The following is a 22,027-nucleotide window of genomic DNA, read 5'->3' as shown; positions in this document are numbered from 1 at the left end:
CCGCACTGTCAGAGGGTCAGTACTGAGGGAGTGCCGCACTGTCAGAGGGTCAGTACTGAGGGAGCGCCGCACTGTCAGAGGGTCAGTACTGAGGGAGCGCCGCACTGTCAGAGGTTCAGTACTGAGGGAGTACCGCACTGTCAGAGGGTCAGTACTGAGGGAGTGCGGCACTGTCAGAGGGTCAGTACTGAGGGAGTGCGGCACTGTCAGAGTGTCAGTACTGAGGGAGTGCGGCACTGTCAGAGGGTCAGTACTGAGGGAGTGCGGCACTGTCAGAGGGTCAGTACTGAGGGAGTGCTGCACTGTCAGAGGGCCAGTACTAAAGGAGTGCCGCACTGTCAGAGGGTCTGTACTGAGGGAGCACCGCACTGTCAGAGGGTCAGTACTAAGGGAGCGCCGCACTGTCAGAGGGTCAGTACTGAGGGAGTGCTGCACTGTCAGAGGGTCAGTACTGAGGGAGTGCTGCACTGTCAGAGTGTCAGTACTGAGGGAGTGCCGCACTCTCAGAGGGTCAGTACTGAGGGAGTGCTGCACTGTCAGAGTGTCAGTACTGAGGGAGTGCTGCGCTGTCAGAGGGCCAGTACTAAGGGAGTGCGGCACTGTCAGAGGTTCAGTACTGAGGGAGTGCTGCACTGTCAGAGGGTCAGTACTAAGGGAGTGCCGCACTGTCAGAGGGTCAGTACTGAGGGAGTGCGGCACTGTCAGAGGGTCAGTACTGAGGGAGTGCTGCACTGTCAGAGGGCCAGTACTAAGGGAGTGCCGCACTGTCAGAGGGTCAGTACTGAGGGAGTGCGGCACTGTCAGAGGGTCAGTACTGAGGGAGTGCTGCACTGTCAGAGGGCCAGTACTAAGGGAGTGCCGCACTGTCAGAGGGTCAGTACTGAGGGAGCACCGCACTGTCAGAGGGTCAGTACTAAGGGAGCGCCGCACTGTCAGAGGGTCAGTACTGAGGGAGTGCCGCACTGTCAGAGGGTCTGTACTGAGGGAGTGCCGCACTGTCAGAGGGTCAGTACTGAGGGAGCACCGCACTGTCAGAGGGTCAGTACTGAGGGAGCGCCGCACTGTCAGAGGGTCAGTACTGAGGGAGCGCCGCACTGTCAGAGGGTCTGTACTGAGGGTGAGCCGCACTGTCAGAGGGTCAGTACTGAGGGAGTGCCGCACTGTCAGAGGGTCGGTACTGAGGGAGTGCTGCACTGTCAGAGGGTCAGTACTGAGGGAGTGCCGCACTGTCAGAGGGTCAGTACTGAGGGAGCGCTGCACTGTCAGAGGGTCAGCACTGTGAGAGTGCCGCACTGTCAGAGGGTCAGTATTCTGGGAGTGCCGCACTGTCAGAGGGTCAGTACTGAGGGAGTGCCGCACTGTCGGAGGGCCAGTACTGAGGGAGCGTCGCACTGTCAGAGGGTCAGTCCTGAGGGAGCGTCGCACTGTTAGAGGGTCAGTACTGAGTGAGTGCTGCACTGTCAGAGGGTCAGTACTGAGGGAGCGTCGCACTGTCAGAGGGTCAGTCCTGAGTGAGTGCTGCACTGTCAGAGGGTCAGTACTGAGGGAGCGCCGCACTGTCAGAGGGTCAGGACTGAGGGAGTGCTGCACTGTCTGAGGGCCAGTACTGAGGGAGCGCCGCACTGTCAGAGGGTCAGTACTGAGGGAGCGCCGCACTGTCAGAGGGTCAGTACTGAGGGAGTGCCGCACTGTCACAGCGTCAGTACTGAAGGAGTGCCGCACTGTCAGAGGGTCAGTACTGAGGGAGCGGCGCACTGTCAGAGGGTCAGTACTGAGGGAGTGCCGCAGTGTCAGAGGGTCAGTACTGAGGGAGTGCCGCACTGTCAGAGGGTCAGTACTGAGGGAGTGCCGCACTGTCAGAGGGTCAGTACTGAGGGAGTGCCGCACTGTCAGAGGGTCTGTACTGAGGGAGTGCCGCACTGTCAGAGGGTCAGTACTGAGGGAGTGCCGCACTGTCAGAGGGTCTGTACTGAGGGAGTGCCGCACTGTCAGAGGGTCTGTACTGAGGGAGTGCCGCACTGTCAGAGGGTCTGTACTGAGGGAATGCCGCACTGTCAGAGGGTCAGTACTGAGGGAGTGCCGCACTGTCAGAGGGTCAGTACTGAGGGAGTGCCGCACTGTCAGAGGGTCTGTACTGAGGAAGTGCCGCACTGTCAGAGGGTCAGTACTGATGGAGTGCCGCACTGTCAGAGGGTCAGTACTGAGGGAGCGCTGCACTGTCAGAGAGTCAGTACTGAGGGAGTGCCGCACTGTCAGAGGGTCTGTACTGAGGGAGTGCCGCACCGTCAGAGGGTCAGTACTGAGGGAGTGCCGCACTGTCAGAGGGTCAGTACTGAGGGAGCGCCGCACTGTCAGAGGGTCAGTACTGAGGGAGCGCCGCACTGTCAGAGGGTCTGTACTGAGGGAGCGCCGCACTGTCAGAGAGTCAGTACTGAGGGAGTGCCGCACTGTCAGAGGGTCAGTACTGAGGGAGTGCCGCACTGTCAGAGGGTCAGTACTGAGGAAGTGATGCACTGTCAGAGGGTCAGTACTGAGGGAGCGCCGCACTGTCAGAGGGTCAGTACTGAGGGAGCGCCGCACTGTCAGAGGGTCAGTACTGAGGAAGTGATGCACTGTCAGAGGGTCAGTACTGAGGGAGCGCCGCACTGTCAGAGGGTCAGTACTGAGGGAGCGCCGCACTGTCAGAGGGTCAGTACTGAGGGAGTGCTGCTCTGTCAGAGGGTCAGTACTGAGGGAGCGCCGCGCTGTCAGAGAGTCAGTACTGAGGGAGTGCCGCACTGTCAGAGGGTCAGTACTGGGGGAGCGCCGCACTGTCAGAGGGTCAGTACTGAGGGAGTGCCGCACTGTCAGAGGGTCAGTACTGAGGGAGTGCTGCACTGTCAGAGGGTCAGTACTGAGGAAGCGATGCACTGTCAGAGGGTCAGTACTGAGGGAGCGTTGCACTGTCAGAGGGTCAGTACTGAGGGAGTGCCGCACTGTCAGAGGGTCAGTACTGAGGGAGTGCCGCACTGTCAGAGAGTCAGTACTGAGGGAGTGCTGCACTGTCAGAGGGTCAGTACTGAGGGAGTGCCGCACTGTCAGAGGGTCAGTACTGAGGGAGCGCCGCACTGTCTGAGGGTCAGTACTGAGGGAGTGCCGCACTGTCAGAGGGTCAGTACTGAGGGAGTGCTGCACTGTCAGAGGGACAGTACTGAGGGAGTGCTGCACTGTCAGAGGGTGAGTACTGAGGGAGTGCCGCACTGTCAGAGGGTCAGTACTGAGGGAGTGCCGCACTGTCAGAGGGTCAGTACTGAGGGAGTGCTGCACTGTCAGAGGGTCAGTACTGAGGGAGTGCTGCACTGTCAGAGGGTCAGTACTGAGGAAGTGATGCACTGTCAGAGGGTCAGTACTGAGGAAGTGATGCACTGTCAGAGGGTTAATACTGAGGGAGCGCCGCACTGTCAGAGGGTCAGTACTGAGGGAGTGCCGCACTGTCAGAGGGTCAGTACTGAGGAAGTGATGCACTGTCAGAGGGTCAGTACTGAGGGAGCGCCGCACTGTCAGAGGGTCAGTACTGAGGGAGTGCCGCACTGTCAGAGGGTCAGTACTGAGGAAGTGATGCACTGTCAGAGGGTCAGTACTGAGGGAGCGCCGCACTGTCAGAGGGTCAGTACTGAGGGAGCGCCGCACTGTCAGAGGGTCAGTACTGAGGGAGTGCTGCTCTGTCAGAGGGTCAGTACTGAGGGAGCGCCGCGCTGTCAGAGTGTCAGTACTGAGGGAGTGCCGCACTGTCAGAGGGTCAGTACTGGGGGAGCGCCGCACTGTCAGAGGGTCAGTACTGAGGGAGTGCCGCACTGTCAGAGGGTCAGTACTGAGGGAGTGCTGCACTGTCAGAGGGTCAGTACTGAGGAAGCGATGCACTGTCAGAGGGTCAGTACTGAGGGAGCGTTGCACTGTCAGAGGGTCAGTACTGAGGGAGTGCCGCACTGTCAGAGGGTCAGTACTGAGGGAGTGCCGCACTGTCAGAGAGTCAGTACTGAGGGAGTGCTGCACTGTCAGAGGGTCAGTACTGAGGGAGTGCCGCACTGTCAGAGGGTCAGTACTGAGGGAGCGCCGCACTGTCAGAGGGTCAGTACTGAGGGAGTGCCGCACTGTCAGAGGGTCAGTACTGAGGGAGTGCTGCACTGTCAGAGGGACAGTACTGAGGGAGTGCTGCACTGTCAGAGGGTGAGTACTGAGGGAGTGCCGCACTGTCAGAGGGTCAGTACTGAGGGAGTGCCGCACTGTCAGAGGGTCAGTACTGAGGGAGTGCTGCACTGTCAGAGGGTCAGTACTGAGGGAGTGCCGCACTGTCACAGGGTCAGTACTGAGGGAGCGCCGCACTGTCAGAGGGTCAGTACTGAGGGAGCTCTGCACTGTCAGAGGTTCAGTACTGAGGGAGTGCCGCACTTTCAGAGGGTCAGTACAGAGGGAGTGCTGCACTGTCAGAGGGTCAGGACTGAGGGAGCACCGCACTGTCAGAGGGTCAGTACTGAGGGAGTGCCGCACTGTCAGAGGGTCAGTACTGAGGGAGTGCCGCACTGTCAGAGGGTCAGTACTGAGGGAGTGCCGCACTGTCAGAGGGTCAGTACTGAGGGAGTATTACAAGACACGCCGAGGCTCCTTCGACAGCACCTCCCAAACCCACGGCCGTTACCGTCTAGAAGGACGAGGGGGGGGGGGGCCAGCAGACACACGGGGACCCCCCCCCCCCCCCCCCACCACCTGGAGGTTCCCCTCCGAGTCCCTCACCCTCCCGACTGGGGAATATACCGGCCGTTCCTTCGCTGTGGCTGGGTCAGAATCCTCCCTAACAGCACGGCGGGTGTACGTACCCCACACGGGACAGCAGGGGGTTCAAGATGGCGGCTCGCCCACCCACTTCTCGAGGGGAACCAGGGTTGGGCGATAAATGCTGGCAGTGTTTCACCGGGCGGCTGAATTGGTTCGCTAGACAGCTCCGATGATTTCGAACCTCGTCCGAAGACGGCGATCTCAACGTCGAAGAGATTGACCGAGCGAACAGAACATCGGCAAAATTATCATTGGGAGAACTAGCAACCCTGTCCCAAAGAAAGGCCGAGCAGCGTGCCTTAATGACTATCTCCCAGTGGCTCGGACGTCCATCATCATGAAGCGCTTCGAAAGGTTAATCATGGCACGAATCAACCCCAGCCTCCCGGATTGCCTTGATCCACTACCGTTCGCCTACCGCTGCGACAGGTCCACAGCAGACGCCATCTCCAAGGCCCTGCACTCTACCCTGGAACACCTAGATAACAAAGACACCTATGTCAGACTCCGATTTATCGACTACAGCTCAGCCTTCAACACCATCATTCCTACGAAACCCATCTCCAAACTCTGTGGCCTCCTCCCTCTGCGACTGGATCCTGAACTTTCTAACCCACAGGCCACAATCAGTAAGGATCGGCAACAACACCTCCTCCACGATCATCCTCAACACCGGTGCCCCACAAGGCTGTGTCCTCGGCCCCCTACTATACTCTTTATACACCTATGACTGTGTGGCCAAACTCCCCTCCAACTCGTTTCTCAAATTTGCTGATGACACCACCGTAGTGGGTCGGATTTCAAACAATGACGAGACAGAGTACAGGACTGAGATAGAGAATCTGGTGAACTGGTGCGATGATAATAATCTCTCTCTCAATGTCAACAAAACGAAGGAGCTCGTCATCGACTTCAGGAAGCGTAGTGGAGAGCATGCCCCTGTCTACATCAATGGGGACGAAGGAGAAAGGGTCGAGAGCTTCAAGTTTTTAGGTGTCCCGATCACCAACAACCTGTCCTGGTCCCCCCATGCCGACACGATAGTTAAGAAAGCCCACCAACGACTCTACTTTCTCAGAAGACGAAGGAAATTTGGCATGTCAGCTACGATCCTCACCAACTTCTACCGATGCACCATAGAAAGCATTCTTTCTGGTTGTATCACAGCTTGGTCTGGAGCCTGCTCTGCCCAAGACCGCAGGAAACTACAAAAGGTCGTGAATGTAGTAGCCCAGTCCATCACGCAAACCAGCCCCCCATCCATCGACTCTGTCTATAATTCCTCGGAAAGGCAGCCAGCGTAATTAAGGACCCCGCGCACCCCGGACATACTCTCTTCCCCCTCCTTCCGTCAGGAAAAAGAGACCAAAGTTTGAGGTCATGTACCAACCGACTCAAGAACAGCTTCTTCCCGACTGCCGTCAGACTTTTGAGTGGACCTACCTCGTATTAAGTTGCTCTTTTCTCTACACCTTGCTATGACTGTAACATTATATTCTGCAGTCTCTCCTTCCTTCCCTATGCATTGTTTGTACAGCATGCAAGAAGCAATACTTTTTACTGTGTACATGTGACAATAATAAATCGAATCAGATCAAGGGGGGAGCATTCCTGACAATCGAGGACCGTGACGCCGGAATGGTTGGTGCCATATTTCCTCTTTAAACGGGGGAAGTCTGTTGAGAAAAAGAGTTAATATTTCCCAGTGCTCAATTTCGAGCTGGAGCTTCATTGTTTGATAGACTGCACGTGGATATACTGGGTGACCTGATCGTCAGTCACATTTGTTACTCTTTGGAATTCCGACTCCAACCCCTTTCATTTTGTGGTCCGCAGGATCTGGCAAATTAACTCCGTGCGCCGTCGCCAAGGCGATGATTGATACCGTCACATCGGTGGTCCCGAATTCGTCACTCCGCATGATTCGCATCGTCATCTTGAACCCCCAAGTTTTCCGAAGCTTCGCGGCAGCTCTGCCTCACCGAGGCGAGCCGGCGGCCGACGCCGGATCGGCGAACGGTAAATCCTCCCCGACAGCATGAACCGCCCGCCGGCCCCCTCGGGCGCGGGACGCGCACCCTCACACGCGTCCGCTCTCTCGCGGGCGCACGTTCTCTTGCGCGCACGTTCACCCCCGGAGCACGTCCCGCATTTCCTCGCGCCCGCTCGCCCTCGCTCCCACGCACGCAGTTGCGCGCGCAAACGTTCATTCGCACGTCATCTTGCAGTCGTTCAACCCATAAAACCACCGCCGCCCACAACTTTCATTCGTATCGCTTTGCCTCGCAGTCGGTTGCGTCAGACACGGTGTCAGCCTTTCTGCTCCGGCGATATCCTTGCCGAGATTCACCTCCACCGACGTGAGGACCGGAGTGGGCAGCACCGTAGCATAGTGGTTAGCACAATTGCTGCACAGCTCCAGGGTCCCAGGTTCGATTCCGGCTTGGGTCACTGTCTGTGCGGAGTCTGCACGTCCTCCCCATGTGTGCGTGGGTTTCCTCCGGGTGCCCCGGTTTCCTCCCACAGTCCAAAGATGTGCAGGTTAGGTGGATTGGCCGTGATAAATTGCCCTTAGTGTCCAAATTGCCCTTAGTGTTGGGTGGGGTTACTGGGTTATGGGGACAGGGTGAAGGTGTGGGCTTGGGTGGGGTGCTCTTTCCAAGAGCCGGTGCAGACTCGATGGGCCGAATGGCCTCCTTCTGCACTGTAAATTCTATGATAAAGAACTGGCAGGTGACCTGTCTCCAGCTCGGTTTGTAGGGGCTGGAGGAGGTTACAGAGATAGGGAGGGGTGTAGGGGGCTGGAGGAGGTTACAGAGATAGGGAGGGGTGTAGGGGGCTGGAGGAGGTTACAGAGATTGGGAGGGGTGTAGGGACTGGAGGAGGTTACAGAGAGAGGGAGGGGTGTAGGGGGCTGGAGGAGGTTACAGAGATAGGGAGGGGTGTAGGGGCTGGAGGAGGTTACAGAGATAGGGAGGGGTGTAGGGGCTGGGGGAGGTTACAGAGATAGGGAGGGGTGTAGGGGGCTGGAGGAGGTTACAGAGATAGGGACGGCTGTAGGGGCTGGAGGAGGTTACAGAGATAGGGAGGGGTGTAGGGGGCTGGAGGAGGTTACAGAGATTGGGAGGGGTGTAGGGGGCTGGAGGAGGTTACAGAGAGAGGGAGGGGTGTAGGGGGCTGGAGGAGGTTACAGAGATAGGGAGGGGTGTAGGGGCTGGAGGAGGTTACAGAGATAGGGAGGGTTGTAGGGAGCTGGAGGAGGTTACAGAGATAGGGAGGAGTGTAGGGGCTGGGGGAGGTTACAGAGATAGGGAGGGGTGTAGGGGGCTGGAGGAGGTTACAGAGATAGGGACGGCTGTAGGGGCTGGAGGAGGTTACAGAGATAGGGAGGGGTGTAGGGGGCTGGAGGAGGTTACAGAGATTGGGAGGGGTGTAGGGACTGGAGGAGGTTACAGAGAGAGGGAGGGGTGCAGGGGGCTGGAGGAGGTTACAGAGATAGGGAGGGGTGTAGGGGCTGGAGGAGGTTACAGAAATAGGGAGGGTTGTAGGGAGCTGGAGGAGGTTACAGAGATAGGGAGGGGTGTAGGGGCTGGAGGAGGTTACAGAGATAGGGAGGGGTGTAGGGGGCTGGAGGAAGTTACAGACATAGGGACGGCTGTAGGGGCTGGAGGAGGTTACAGAGATAGGGAGGGGTGTAGGGGCTGGAGGAGGTTACAGAGATAGGGAGGGGTGTAGGGGGCTGGAGGAGGTTACAGAGATTGGGAGGGGTGTAGGGACTGGAGGAGGTTACAGAGAGAGGGAGGGGTGTAGGGGGCTGGAGGAGGTTACAGAGATAGGGAGGGGTGTAGGGGCTGGAGGAGGTTACAGAGATAGGGAGGGTTGTAGGGAGCTGGAGGAGGTTACAGAGATAGGGAGGGGTGTAGGGGCTGGGGGAGGTTACAGAGATAGGGACGGGTGTAGGGGGCTGGAGGAGGTTACAGAGATAGGGAACGCTGTAGGGGCTGGAGGAGGTTACAGAGATAGGGAGGGGTGTAGGGGGCTGGAGGAGGTTACAGAGATTGGGAGGGGTGTAGGGACTGGAGGAGGTTACAGAGAGAGGGAGGGGTGTAGGGGGCTGGAGGAGGTTACAGAGATAGGGAGGGGTGTAGGGGCTGGAGGAGGTTACAGAGATAGGGAGGGTTGTAGGGAGCTGGAGGAGGTTACAGAGATAGGGAGGGGTGTAGGGGCTGGGGGAGGTTGCAGAGATAGGGAGGGGTGTAGGGGGCTGGAGGAGGTTACAGAGATAGGGACGGCTGTAGGGGCTGGAGGAGGTTACAGAAATAGGGAGCGGTGTAGGGGGCTGGAGGAGGTTACAGAGATAGGGAGGGGTGTAGGGGGCTGGAGGAAGTTACAGAGATAGGGAGGGGTGTAGGGGCTGGGGGAGGTTACAGAGATAGGGAGGGGTGTAGGGGGCTGGAGGAGGTTATAGAGATAGGGACGGCTGTAGGGGCTGGAGGAGGTTACAGAGATAGGGAGGGGTGTAGGGGCTGGAGGAGGTTACAGAGATAGGGAGGGGTGTAGGGGCTGGAGGAGGTTACAGAGATAGGGAGGGGTGTAGGGGGCTGGAGGAGGTTACAGAGATAGGGAGGGGTGTAGGGGGCTGGAGGAGGTTACAGAGATAGGGAGGGGTGTAGGGGCTGGAGGAGGTTACAGAGATAGGGAGGGTGTAGGGGCTGGAGGAGGTTACAGAGATAGGGAGGGTTGTAGGGGCTGGAGGAGGTTACAGAGATAGGGAGGGGTGTAGGGGGCTGGAGGAGGTTACAGAGATCGGGAGGGGTGTAGGGGGCTGGAGGAGGTTACAGAGATCGGGAGGGGTGTAGGGGGCTGGAGGAGGTTACAGAGATAGGGAGGGGTGTAGGGGCTGGAGGAGGTTACAGAGATAGGGAGGGGTGTAGGGGCTGGAGGAGGTTACAGAGATAGGGGGGGTGTAGGGGGCTGGAGGAGGTTACAGAGATAGGGAGGGGTGTAGGGGCTGGAGGAGGTTACAGAGATAGGGAGGGTTGTAGGGGCTGGAGGAGGTTACAGAGATAGGGAGGGTTGTAGGGGCTGGAGGAGGTTCCAGAGATAGGGAGGGTTGTAGGGGCTGGAGGAGGTTACAGAGATAGGGAGGGGTGTGGGGCTGGAGGAGGTTACAGATAGGGAGGGGTGTTGGGGCTGGAGGAGGTTACAGAGATAGGGAGGGTTGTAGGGAGCTGGAGGAGGTTACAGAGATAGGGAGGGGTGTAGGGGCTGGGGGAGGTTACAGAGATAGGGAGGGGTGTAGGGGGCTGGAGGAGGTTACAGAGATAGGGACGGCTGTAGGGGCTGGAGGAGGTTACAGAGATAGGGAGGGGTGTAGGGGGCTGGAGGAGGTTACAGAGATTGGGAGGGGTGTAGGGGGCTGGAGGAGGTTACAGAGATTGCGAGGGGTGTAGGGACTGGAGGAGGTTACAGAGAGAGGGAGGGGTGTAGGGGGCTGGAGGAGGTTACAGAGATAGGGAGGGTTGTAGGGAGCTGGAGGAGGTTACAGAGATAGGGAGGGGTGTAGGGGCTGGGGGAGGTTACAGAGATAGGGAGGGGTGTAGGGGGCTGGAGGAGGTTACAGAGATAGGGACGGCTGTAGGGGCTGGAGGAGGTTACAGAGATAGGGAGGGGTGTAGGGGGCTGGAGGAAGTTACAGAGATAGGGACGGCTGTAGGGGCTGGAGGAGGTTACAGAGATAGGGAGGGGTGTAGGGGCTGGAGGAGGTTACAGAGATAGGGAGGGGTGTAGGGGGCTGGAGGAGGTTACAGAGATTGGGAGGGGTGTAGGGACTGGAGGAGGTTACAGAGAGAGGGAGGGGTGTAGGGGGCTGGAGGAGGTTACAGAGATAGGGAGGGGTGTAGGGGCTGGAGGAGGTTACAGAGATAGGGAGGGTTGTAGGGAGCTGGAGGAGGTTACAGAGATAGGGAGGGGTGTAGGGGCTGGGGGAGGTTACAGAGATAGGGACGGGTGTAGGGGGCTGGAGGAGGTTACAGAGATAGGGACGGCTGTAGGGGCTGGAGGAGGTTACAGAGATAGGGAGGGGTGTAGGGGGCTGGAGGAGGTTACAGAGATTGGGAGGGGTGTAGGGACTGGAGGAGGTTACAGAGAGAGGGAGGGGTGTAGGGGGCTGGAGGAGGTTACAGAGATAGGGAGGGGTGTAGGGGCTGGAGGAGGTTACAGAGATAGGGAGGGTTGTAGGGAGCTGGAGGAGGTTACAGAGATAGGGAGGGGTGTAGGGGCTGGGGGAGGTTGCAGAGATAGGGAGGGGTGTAGGGGGCTGGAGGAGGTTACAGAGATAGGGACGGCTGTAGGGGCTGGAGGAGGTTACAGAGATAGGGAGGGGTGTAGGGGGCTGGAGGAGGTTACAGAGATAGGGAGGGGTGTAGGGGGCTGGAGGAAGGTACAGAGATAGGGAGGGGTGTAGGGGCTGGGGGAGGTTACAGAGATAGGGAGGGGTGTAGGGGGCTGGAGGAGGTTACAGAGATAGGGACGGCTGTAGGGGCTGGAGGAGGTTACAGAGATAGGGAGGGGTGTAGGGGGCTGGAGGAAGTTACAGAGATAGGGACGGCTGTAGGGGCTTGAGGAGGTTACAGAGATAGGGAGGGGTGTAGGGGCTGGAGGAGGTTACAGAGATAGGGAGGGGTGTAGGGGGCTGGAGGAGGTTACAGAGATTGGGAGGGGTGTAGGGACTGGAGGAGGTTACAGAGAGAGGGAGGGGTGTAGGGGGCTGGAGGAGGTTACAGAGATAGGGAGGGGTGTAGGGGCTGGAGGAGGTTACAGAGATAGGGAGGGTTGTAGGGAGCTGGAGGAGGTTACAGAGATAGGGAGGGGTGTAGGGGCTGGGGGAGGTTACAGAGATAGGGACGGGTGTAGGGGGCTGGAGGAGGTTACAGAGATAGGGACGGCTGTAGGGGCTGGAGGAGGTTACAGAGATAGGGAGGGGTGTAGGGGGCTGGAGGAGGTTACAGAGATTGGGAGGGGTGTAGGGACTGGAGGAGGTTACAGAGAGAGGGAGGGGTGTAGGGGGCTGGAGGAGGTTACAGAGATAGGGAGGGGTGTAGGGGCTGGAGGAGGTAACAGAGATAGGGAGGGTTGTAGGGAGCTGGAGGAGGTTACAGAGATAGGGAGGGGTGTAGGGGCTGGGGGAGGTTGCAGAGATAGGGAGGGGTGTAGGGGGCTGGAGGAGGTTACAGAGATAGGGACGGCTGTAGGGGCTGGAGGAGGTTACAGAGATAGGGAGGGGTGTAGGGGGCTGGAGGAGGTTACAGAGATAGGGAGGGGTGTAGGGGGCTGGAGGAAGGTACAGAGATAGGGAGGGGTGTAGGGGCTGGGGGAGGTTACAGAGATAGGGAGGGGTGTAGGGGGCTGGAGGAGGTTACAGAGATAGGGACGGCTGTAGGGGCTGGAGGAGGTTACAGAGATAGGGAGGGGTGTAGGGCATGGAGGAGGTTACAGAGATAGGGAGGGGTGTAGGGGCTGGAGGAGGTTACAGAGATAGGGAAGGGTGTAGGGGGCTGGAGGAGGTTACAGGGATAGGGAGGGGTGTAGGGGGCTGGAGGAGGTTACAGAGATAGGGAGGGGTGTAGGGGCTGGAGGAGGTTACAGAGATAGGGAGGGTGTAGGGGCTGGAGGAGGTTACAGAGATAGGGAGGGTTGTAGGGGCTGGAGGAGGTTACAGAGATAGGGAGGGGTGTAGGGGGCTGGAGGAGGTTACAGCGATCGGGAGGGGTGTAGGGGGCTGGAGGAGGTTACAGAGATCGGGAGGGGTGTGGGGGGCTGGAGGAGGTTACAGAGATAGGGAGGGGTGTAGGGGCTGGAGGAGGTTACAGAGATAGGGAGGGGTGTAGGGGCTGGAGGAGGTTACAGAGATAGGGAGGGGTGTAGGGGGCTGGAGGAGGTTACAGAGATAGGGAGGGGTGTAGGGGCTGGAGGAGGTTACAGAGATAGGGAGGGTTGTAGGGGCTGGAGGAGGTTACAGAGATAGGGAGGGTTGTAGGGGCTGGAGGAGGTTACAGAGATAGGGAGGGTTGTAGGGGCTGGAGGAGGTTACAGAGATAGGGAGGGGTGTGGGGCTGGAGTAGGTTACAGATAGGGAGGGGTGTTGGGGCTGGAGGAGGTTACAGAGATAGGGAGGGGTGTAGGGGCTGGAGGAGGTTACAGAGATAGGGAGGGTTGTAGGGGCTGGAGGAGGTTACAGAGATAGGGAGGGGTGTAGGGGGCTGGAGGAGGTTACAGAGATCGGGAGGGGTGTAGGGGGCTGGAGGAGGTTAGAGATCGGGAGGGGTGTAGGGGCTGGAGGAGGTTACAGAGATAGGGAGGGGTGTAGGGGGCTGGAGGAGGTTACAGAGATAGGGAGGGGTGTAGGGGGCTGGAGGAGGTTACAGAGGTTGGGAGGGGTGTAGGGGCTGGAGGAGGTTACAGAGATAGGGAGGGTTGTAGGGAGCTGGAGGAGGTTACAGAGATAGGGAGGGGTGTAGGGGGCTGGAGGAGATTACAGAGATAGGGAGGGTTGTAGGGGCTGGAGGAGGTTACAGAGATAGGGAGGGGTGTAGGGGGCTGGAGGAGGTTACAGAGATCGGGAGGGGTGTAGGGGGCTGGAGGAGGTTACAGATATCGGGAGGGGTGTAGGGGGCTGGAGGAGGTTACAGAGATAGGGAGTGGTGTAGGGGCTGGAGGAGGTTACAGAGATAGGGAGGGGTGTAGGGGCTGGAGGAGGTTACAGAGATAGGGAGGGGTGTAGGGGGCTGGAGGAGGTTACAGAGATAGGGACGGCTGTAGGGGCTGGAGTAGGTTACAGAGATAGGGAGGGGTGTAGGGGGCTGGAGGAGGTTACAGAGATAGGGAGGGGTGTAGGGGGCTGGAGGAAGTTACAGAGATAGGGACGGCTGTAGGGGCTGGAGGAGGTTACAGAGATAGGGAGGGGTGTAGGGGCTGGAGGAGGTTACAGAGATAGGGAGGGGTGTAGGGGGCTGGAGGAGGTTACAGAGATTGGGAGGGGTGTAGGGACTGGAGGAGGTTACAGAGAGAGGGAGGGGTGTAGGGGGCTGGAGGAGGTTACAGAGATAGGGAGGGTGTAGGGGCTGGAGGAGGTTACAGAGATAGGGAGGGTTGTAGGGGCTGGAGGAGGTTACAGAGATAGGGAGGGGTGTAGGGGGCTGGAGGAGGTTACAGAGATCGGGAGGGGTGTAGGGGCTGGAGGAGGTTACAGAGATCGGGAGGGGTGTAGGGGGCTGGAGGAGGTTACAGAGATAGGGAGGGGTGTAGGGGCTGGAGGAGGTTACAGAGACAGGGAGGGGTGTAGGGACTGGAGGAGGTTACAGAGATAGGGAGGGGTGTAGGGGGCTGGAGGAGGTTACAGAGATAGGGACGGCTGTAGGGGCTGGAGTAGGTTACAGAGATAGGGAGGGGTGTAGGGGGCTGGAGGAGGTTACAGAGATAGGGAGGGGTGTAGGGGCTGGAGGAGGTTACAGAGACAGGGAGGGGTGTAGGGGCTGGAGGAGGTTACAGAGATAGGGAGGGGTGTAGGGGGCTGGAGGAGGTTACAGAGATAGGGAGGGGTGTAGGGGCTGGAGGAGGTTACAGAGATAGGGAGGGTTGTAGGGGCTGGAGGAGGTTACAGAGATAGGGAGGGTTGTAGGGGCTGGAGGAGGTTACAGAGATAGGGAGGGTTGTAGGGGCTGGAGGAGGTTACAGAGATAGGGAGGGGTGTGGGGCTGGAGGAGGTTACAGATAGGGAGGGGTGTTGGGGCTGGATGAGGTTACAGAGATAGGGAGGGGTGTAGGGGCTGGAGGAGGTTACAGAGATAGGGAGGGTTGTAGGGGCTGGAGGAGGTTACAGAGATAGGGAGGGGTGTAGGGGGCTGGAGGAGGTTACAGAGATCGGGAGGGGTGTAGGGGGCTGGAGGAGGTTACAGAGATCGGGAGGGGTGTAGGGGCTGGAGGAGGTTACAGAGATAGGGAGGGGTGTAGGGGGCTGGAGGAGGTTACAGAGATAGGGAGGGGTGTAGGGGGCTGGAGGAGGTTACAGAGATTGGGAGGGGTGTAGGGGCTGGAGGAGGTTACAGAGATAGGGAGGGTTGTAGGGAGCTGGAGGAGATTACAGAGATAGGGAGGGGTGTAGGGGGCTGGAGGAGGTTACAGAGATAGGGACGGCTGTAGGGGCTGGAGGAGGTTACAGCGATAGGGAGGGGTGTAGGGGGCTGGAGGAGGTTACAGAGATAGGGAGGGGTGTAGGGGGCTGGAGGAAGTTACAGAGATAGGGAGGGGTGTAGGGGCTGGGGGAGGTTACAGAGATAGGGAGGGGTGTAGGGGGCTGGAGGAGGTTACAGAGATAGGGACGGCTGTAGGGGCTGGAGGAGGTTACAGAGATAGGGAGGGGTGTAGGGGGCTGGAGGAGGTTACAGAGATAGGGACGGCTGTAGGGGCTGGAGGAGGTTACAGAGATAGGGAGGGGTGTAGGGGCTGGAGGAGGTTACAGAGATAGGGAGGGGTGTAGGGGCTGGAGGAGGTTACAGAGATAGGGAGGGGTGTAGGGGGCTGGAGGAGGTTACAGAGATAGGGAGGGGTGTAGGCGGCTGGAGGAGGTTACAGAGATAGGGAGGGGTGTAGGGGCTGGAGGAGGTTACAGAGATAGGGAGGGTGTAGGGGCTGGAGGAGGTTACAGAGATAGGGAGGGTTGTAGGGGCTGGAGGAGGTTACAGAAATAGGGAGGGGTGTAGGGGGCTGGAGGAGGTTACAGAGATCGGGAGGGGTGTAGGGGGCTGGAGGAGGTTACAGAGATCGGGAGGGGTGTAGGGGGCTGGAGGAGGTTACAGAGATAGGGAGGGGTGTAGGGGCTGGAGGAGGTTACAGAGATAGGGAGGGGTGTAGGGGCTGGAGGAGGTTACAGAGATAGGGAGGGGTGTAGGGGGCTGGAGGAGGTTACAGAGATAGGGAGGGGTGTAGGGGCTGGAGGAGGTTACAGAGATAGGGAGGGTTGTAGGGGCTGGAGGAGGTTACAGAGATAGGCAGGGTTGTAGGGGCTGGAGGAGTTTACAGAGATAGGGAGGGTTGTAGGGGCTGGAGGAGGTTACAGAGATAGGGAGGGGTGTAGGGGCTGGAGGAGGTTACAGATAGGGAGGGGTGTTGGGGCTGGAGGAGGTTACAGAGGTAGGGAGGGGTGTAGGGGCTGGAGGAGGTTACAGAGATAGGGAGGGTTGTAGGGGCTGGAGGAGGTTACAGAGATAGGGAGGGGTGTAGGGGGCTGGAGGAGGTTACAGAGATCGGGAGGGGTGTAGGGGGCTGGAGGAGGTTACAGAAATCGGGAGGGGTGTAGGGGGCTGGAGGAGGTTACAGAGATAGGGAGGGGTGTAGGGGCTGGAGGAGGTTACAGAGATAGGGAGGGGTGTAGGGGCTGGAGGAGGTTACAGAGATAGGGAGGGATGTAGGGGCTGGAGGAGGTTACAGAGATAGGGAGGGGTGTAGGGGCTGGAGGAGGTTACAGAGATAGGGAGGGGTGTAGGGGGCTGGAGGAGGTTACAGAGATTGGGAGGGGTGTAGGGACTGGAGGAGGTTACAGAGAGAGGGAGGGGTGTAGGGGGCTGGAGGAGGTTACAGAGATAGGGAGGGTGTAGGGGCTGGAGGAGGTTACAGAGATAGGGAGGGTTGTAGGGGCTGGAGGAGGTTACAGAGATAGGGAGGGGTGTAGGGGGCTGGAGGAGGTTACAGAGATCGGGAGGGGTGTAGGGGGCTGGAGGAGGTTACAGAGATCGGGAGGGGTGTAGGGGGCTGGAGGAGGTTACAGAGATAGGGAGGGGTGTAGGGGCTGGAGGAGGTTACAGAGACAGGGAGGGGTGTAGGGACTGGAGGAGGTTACAGAGAGAGGGAGGGGTGTAGGGGGCTGGAGGAGGTTACAGAGATAGGGAGGGTGTAGGGGCTGGAGGAGGTTACAGAGATTGGGAGGGGTGTAGGGACTGGAGGAGGTTACAGAGAGAGGGAGGGGTGTAGGGGGCTGGAGGAGGTTACAGAGATAGGGAGGGTGTAGGGGCTGGAGGAGGTTACAGAGATAAGGGAGGGTTGTAGGGGCTGGAGGAGGTTACAGAGATAGGGAGGGGTGTAGGGGGCTGGAGGAGGTTACAGAGATCGGGAGGGGTGTAGGGGGCTGGAGGAGGTTACAGAGATCGGGAGGGGTGTAGGGGGCTGGAGGAGGTTACAGAGATAGGGAGGGGTGTAGGGGCTGGAGGAGGTTACAGAGACAGGGAGGGGTGTAGGGGCTGGAGGAGGTTACAGAGATAGGGACGGCTGTAGGGGCTGGAGGAGGTTACAGAGATAGGGAGGGGTGTAGGGGGCTGGAGGAGGTTACAGAGATAGGGACGGCTGTAGGGGCTGGAGTAGGTTACAGAGATAGGGAGGGGTGTAGGGGGCTGGAGGAGGTTACAGAGATAGGGAGGGGTGTAGGGGCTGGAGGAGGTTACAGAGACAGGGAGGGGTGTAGGGGCTGGAGGATGTTACAGAGATAGGGAGGGGTGTAGGGGGCTGGAGGAGGTTACAGAGATAGGGAGGGGTGTAGGGGCTGGACGAGGTTACAGAGATAGGGAGGGTTGGAGGGGCTGGAGGAGGTTACAGAGATAGGGAGGGTTGTAGGGGCTGGAGGAGGTTACAGAGATAGGGAGGGTTGTAGGGGCTGGAGGAGGTTACAGAGATAGGGAGGGGTGTGGGGCTGGAGGAGGTTACAGATAGGGAGGGGTGTTGGGGCTGGAGGAGGTTACAGAGATAGGGAGGGGTGTCGGGGCTGGAGGAGGTTACAGAGATAGGGAGGGTTGTAGGGGCTGGAGGAGGTTACAGAGATAGGGAGGGGTGTAGGGGGCTGGAGGAGGTTAGAGAGATCGGGAGGGGTGTAGGGGGCTGGAGGAGGTTACAGAGATCGGGAGGGGTGTAGGGGCTGGAGGAGGTTACAGAGATAGGGAGGGGTGTAGGGGGCTGGAGGAGGTTACAGAGATAGGGAGGGGTGTAGGGGGCTGGAGGAGGTTACAGAGATTGGGAGGGGTGTAGGGGCTGGAGGAGGTTACAGAGATAGGGAGGGTTGTAGGGAGCTGGAGGAGGTTACAGAGATAGGGAGGGGTGTAGGGGGCTGGAGGAGGTTACAGAGATAGGGACGGCTGTAGGGGCTGGAGGAGGTTACAGAGATAGGGAGGGGTGTAGGGGGCTGGAGGAGGTTACAGAGATAGGGAGGGGTGTAGGGGGCTGGAGGAAGTTACAGAGATAGGGAGGGGTGTAGGGGCTGGGGGAGGTTACAGAGATAGGGAGGGGTGTAGGGGGCTGGAGGAGGTTACAGAGATAGGGACGGCTGTAGGGGCTGGAGGAGGTTACAGAGATAGGGAGGGGTGTAGGGGGCTGGAGGAGGTTACAGAGATAGGGACGGCTGTAGGGGCTGGAGGAGGTTACAGAGATAGGGAGGGGTGTAGGGGCTGGAGGAGGTTACAGAGATAGGGAGGGGTGTAGGGGCTGGAGGAGGTTACAGAGATAGGGAGGGGTGTAGGGGGCTGGAGGAGGTTACAGAGATAGGGAGGGGTGTAGGCGGCTGGAGGAAGTTACAGAGATAGGGAGGGGTGTAGGGGCTGGAGGAGGTTACAGAGATAGGGAGGGTGTAGGGGCTGGAGGAGGTTACAGAGATAGGGAGGGTTGTAGGGGCTGGAGGAGGTTACAGAAATAGGGAGGGGTGTAGGGGGCTGGAGGAGGTTACAGAGATCGGGAGGGGTGTAGGGGGCTGGAGGAGGTTACAGAGATCGGGAGGGGTGTAGGGGGCTGGAGGAGGTTACAGAGATAGGGAGGGGTGTAGGGGCTGGAGGAGGTTACAGAGATAGGGAGGGGGGTAGGGGCTGGAGGAGGTTACAGAGATAGGGAGGGGTGTAGGGGGCTGGAGGAGGTTACAGAGATAGGGAGGGGTGTAGGGGCTGGAGGAGGTTACAGAGATAGGGAGGGTTGTAGGGGCTGGAGGAGGTTACAGAGATAGGGAGGGGTGTAGGGGGCTGGAGGAGGTTACAGAGATCGGGAGGGGTGTAGGGGGCTGGAGGAGGTTACAGAGATCGGGAGGGGTGTAGGGGGCTGGAGGAGGTTACAGAGATAGGGAGGGGTGTAGGGGCTGGAGGAGGTTACAGAGATAGGGAGGGGTGTAGGGGCTGGAGGAGGTTACAGAGATAGGGAGGGGTGCAGGGGCTGGAGGAGGTTACAGAGATAGGGAGGGGTGTAGGGGGCTGGTGGAGGTTACAGAGATAGGGAGGGGTGTAGGGGCTGGAGGAGGTTACAGAGATAGGGAGGGTTGTAGGGGCTGGAGGAGGTTACAGAGATAGGGAGGGTTGTAGGGGCTGGAGGAGGTTACAGAGATAGGGAGGGTTGTAGGGGCTGGAGGAGGTTACAGAGATAGGGAGGGTTTTCAGGGCTGGAGGTGGTTACAGAGATAGGGACGGGTGTAGGGGCTGGGGGAGCTTACAGAGATAGGGAGTGTTATAGGGGATGGAGGTGGTTACAGAGATAGGGAGGGGTGTAGGGGCTGAAGGTGGTTACAGAGATAGGGAGGGGTGTAGGGGCTGGAGGAGGTTACAGAGATAGGGAGGGTTGTAGGGGATGGAGGTGGTTACATAGATAGGGAGGGGTGTAGCGGCTGGAGGAGGTTGCAGAGATAGGGAGGGGTGTAGGGGCTGGAGGAGGTTACAAAGATAGGGAGGGTTGTAGGGGGCTGGAGGAGGTTGCAGAGATAGGGAGGGGTGTAGGGGGCTGGAGGAGGTTACAGAGATAGGGAAGGGTGTAGGGGGCTGGGGGAGTTTACAGAGATAGGGAGGGTTGTAGGGGGCTGGAGGAGGTTTCAGAGATAGGGAGGGGTGTAGGGGGCTGGAGGAGGTTACAGAGATAGGGAGGGGTGTAGGGGCTGGAGGAGGTTACAGAGATAGGGAGGGGTGTAGGGGCTGGAGGAGGTTACAGAGATAGGGAGGGTTGTAGGGGGCTGGAGAAGGTTACAGAGATAGGGAGGGTTGTAGGGGCTGGAGGAGGTTACAGAGATAGGGAGGGTTGTAGGGGCCTGGAGGAGGTTACAGAGATAGGGAGGGGTGTAGGGGGCTGGAGGAGGTTACAGAGATAGGGAGGGGTGTAGGGGGCTGGGGGAGGTTACAGAGATAGGGAGGGTTGTAGGGGGCTGTGGGAGGTTACAGAGATAGGGAGGGGTGTAGGGGGCTGGGGGAGGTTACAGAGATAGGGAGGGGTGTAGGGGGCTGGGGGAGGTTACAGAGATAGGGAGGGGTGTAGGGGGCTGGGGGAGGTTACAGAGATAGGGAGGGGTGTAGGGGACTGGGGGAGGTTACAGAGATAGGGAGGGGTGTAGGGGGCTGGGGGAGGTTACAGAGATAGGGAGGGGTGTAAGGGCTGGAGGAGGTTACAGAGTTAGGGAGAGGTGTATGGGCTGGAGGAGGTTACAGAGTTAGGGAGGGGTGTAGGGGCTGGAGGAGGTTACAGAGATAGGGAGGGTTGTAGGGGGCTGGTGGTGGTTACAGAGATAGGGAGGGGTGTAGGGGGCTGGAGGAGGTTACAGAGTTAGGGAGAGGTGTAGGGGCTGGAGGAGGTTACAGAGATAGGGAGGGTTGTAGGGGGCTGGAGGTGGTTACAGAGATAGGGAGGGGTGCAGGGGCTGGAGGAGGTTACAGAGATAGGGAGGGTTGTAGGGGCTGGAGGAGGTTACAGAGATAGGGAGGGTTGTAGGGGCTGGAGGAGGTTACAGAGATAGGGAGGGTTGTCGGGGCTGGAGGAGGTTACAGAGATAGGGAGGGTTGTAGGGGCTGGGGGAGGTTACAGAGATAGGGAGGGGTGTAGGGGGCTGGGGGAGGTTACAGAGATAGGGAGGGGTGTAGGGGCTGGAGGAGGTTACAGAGATAGGGAGGGTTGTAGGGGGCTGGAGGTGGTTACAGAGATAGGGAGCGGTGTAGGGGCTGGAGGAGGTTACAGAGATAGGGAGGGGTGAAGGGGCTGGAGGAGGTTACTGAGGTAGGGAGGGGTGTGAGGGCTAGAGGAGGTTACAGAGATAGGGAGGGGTGTGGGGGCTAGAGGAGGTTACAGAGATAGGGAGGGGTGTAGGGGGCAGGAGGAGGTTACAGAGATAGGGAGGGTTGTAGGGGGCTGGAGGAGGTTACAGAGATAGGGAGGGGTGTAGGGGGCTGGAGGAGGTTACAGAGATAGGGAGGTTTGTAGGGGACGGGAGGAGGTTACAGAGATAGGGAGGGGTGTAGGGGCTGGAGGAGGTTACAGAGATAAGGAGGGGTGTAGGGGGCTGGGGGAGGTTACAGAGATAGTGAGGGTTGTAGGGGCTGGAGGAGGTTACAGAGATAGGGAGGGGTGTAGGGGGCTGGAGGAGGTTACAGAGATTGGGAGGGGTGTAGGGGGCTGGAGGAGGTTACAGAGATAGGGAGGGGTGTAGGGGGCTGGAGGAGGTTACAGAGATTGGGAGGGGCGTAGGGGTTGGAGGAGGTTACAGAGATAGGGAGGGGTGTAGGGGCTGGAGGTGGTTACAGAGATAGGGAGGGTTTTCAGGGCTGGAGGTGGTTACAGAGATAGGGAGGGGTGTAGGGGATGGAGGAGGTTACAGAGATAGGGAGGGGTGTAAGGGCTGCAGGAGGGTACAGAGATAGGGAGGGGTGTAGGGGCTGGAGGAGGTTACAGAGATAGGGAGGTGTGCAGGGGGCTGGAGGAGGTTACAGAGATAGGGAGGGGCGTAGGGGGCTGGAGGAGGTTACCGAGATAGGGAGGGGTGTAGGGGATGGAGGAGGTTACAGAGATAGGGAGGGGTGTAGGGGTTGGAGGAGGTTACAGAGATTGGGAGGGGTGTAGGGATGGAGGTGGTTACAGAGATAGGGAGGGGTGTAGGGGCTGGAGCTGGTTACAGAGATAGGGAGGGTTGTAGGGGCTGGAGGAGGTTACAGAGATAGGGAGGGTTGTCGGGGCTGAAGGTGGTTACAGAGATAGGGAGGGGTGTAGGGGCTGGAGGAGGTTACAGAGATAGGGAGGGGTGTAGGGGCTGGAGGAGGTTACAGAGATAGGGAGGGTTGTAGGGGGCTGGAGGAGGTTACAGAGATAGGGAGGGTTGTAGGGGCTGGAGGAGGTTACAGAGATAGGGAGGGTTGTAGGGGCCTGGAGGAGGTTACAGAGATAGGGA

The 22,027-nt window shown here is 58.9% G+C and overlaps 1 protein-coding gene across 1 annotated transcript in view; it reads left to right on the top strand.

Annotated features, from left to right (window-relative positions):
- LOC140418177 (protein mono-ADP-ribosyltransferase PARP14-like) overlaps window positions 1–22,027 on the top strand; it is a 73,543-nt gene that overhangs the window by 5,651 nt on the left and 45,865 nt on the right. Inside the window, exon 2 of the mRNA XM_072501601.1 lies at window positions 6,649–6,831. Coding sequence (XP_072357702.1) covers window positions 6,649–6,831 — 183 coding nt within the window. The remainder of the gene's footprint in view (window positions 1–6,648; window positions 6,832–22,027) is intronic.

Source organism: Scyliorhinus torazame, chromosome 5 (genome assembly GCF_047496885.1).
Source record: "Scyliorhinus torazame isolate Kashiwa2021f chromosome 5, sScyTor2.1, whole genome shotgun sequence".
Taxonomy (NCBI): domain Eukaryota; kingdom Metazoa; phylum Chordata; class Chondrichthyes; order Carcharhiniformes; family Scyliorhinidae; genus Scyliorhinus; species Scyliorhinus torazame.
This window is presented reverse-complemented; position numbering and strand designations above follow the sequence as displayed.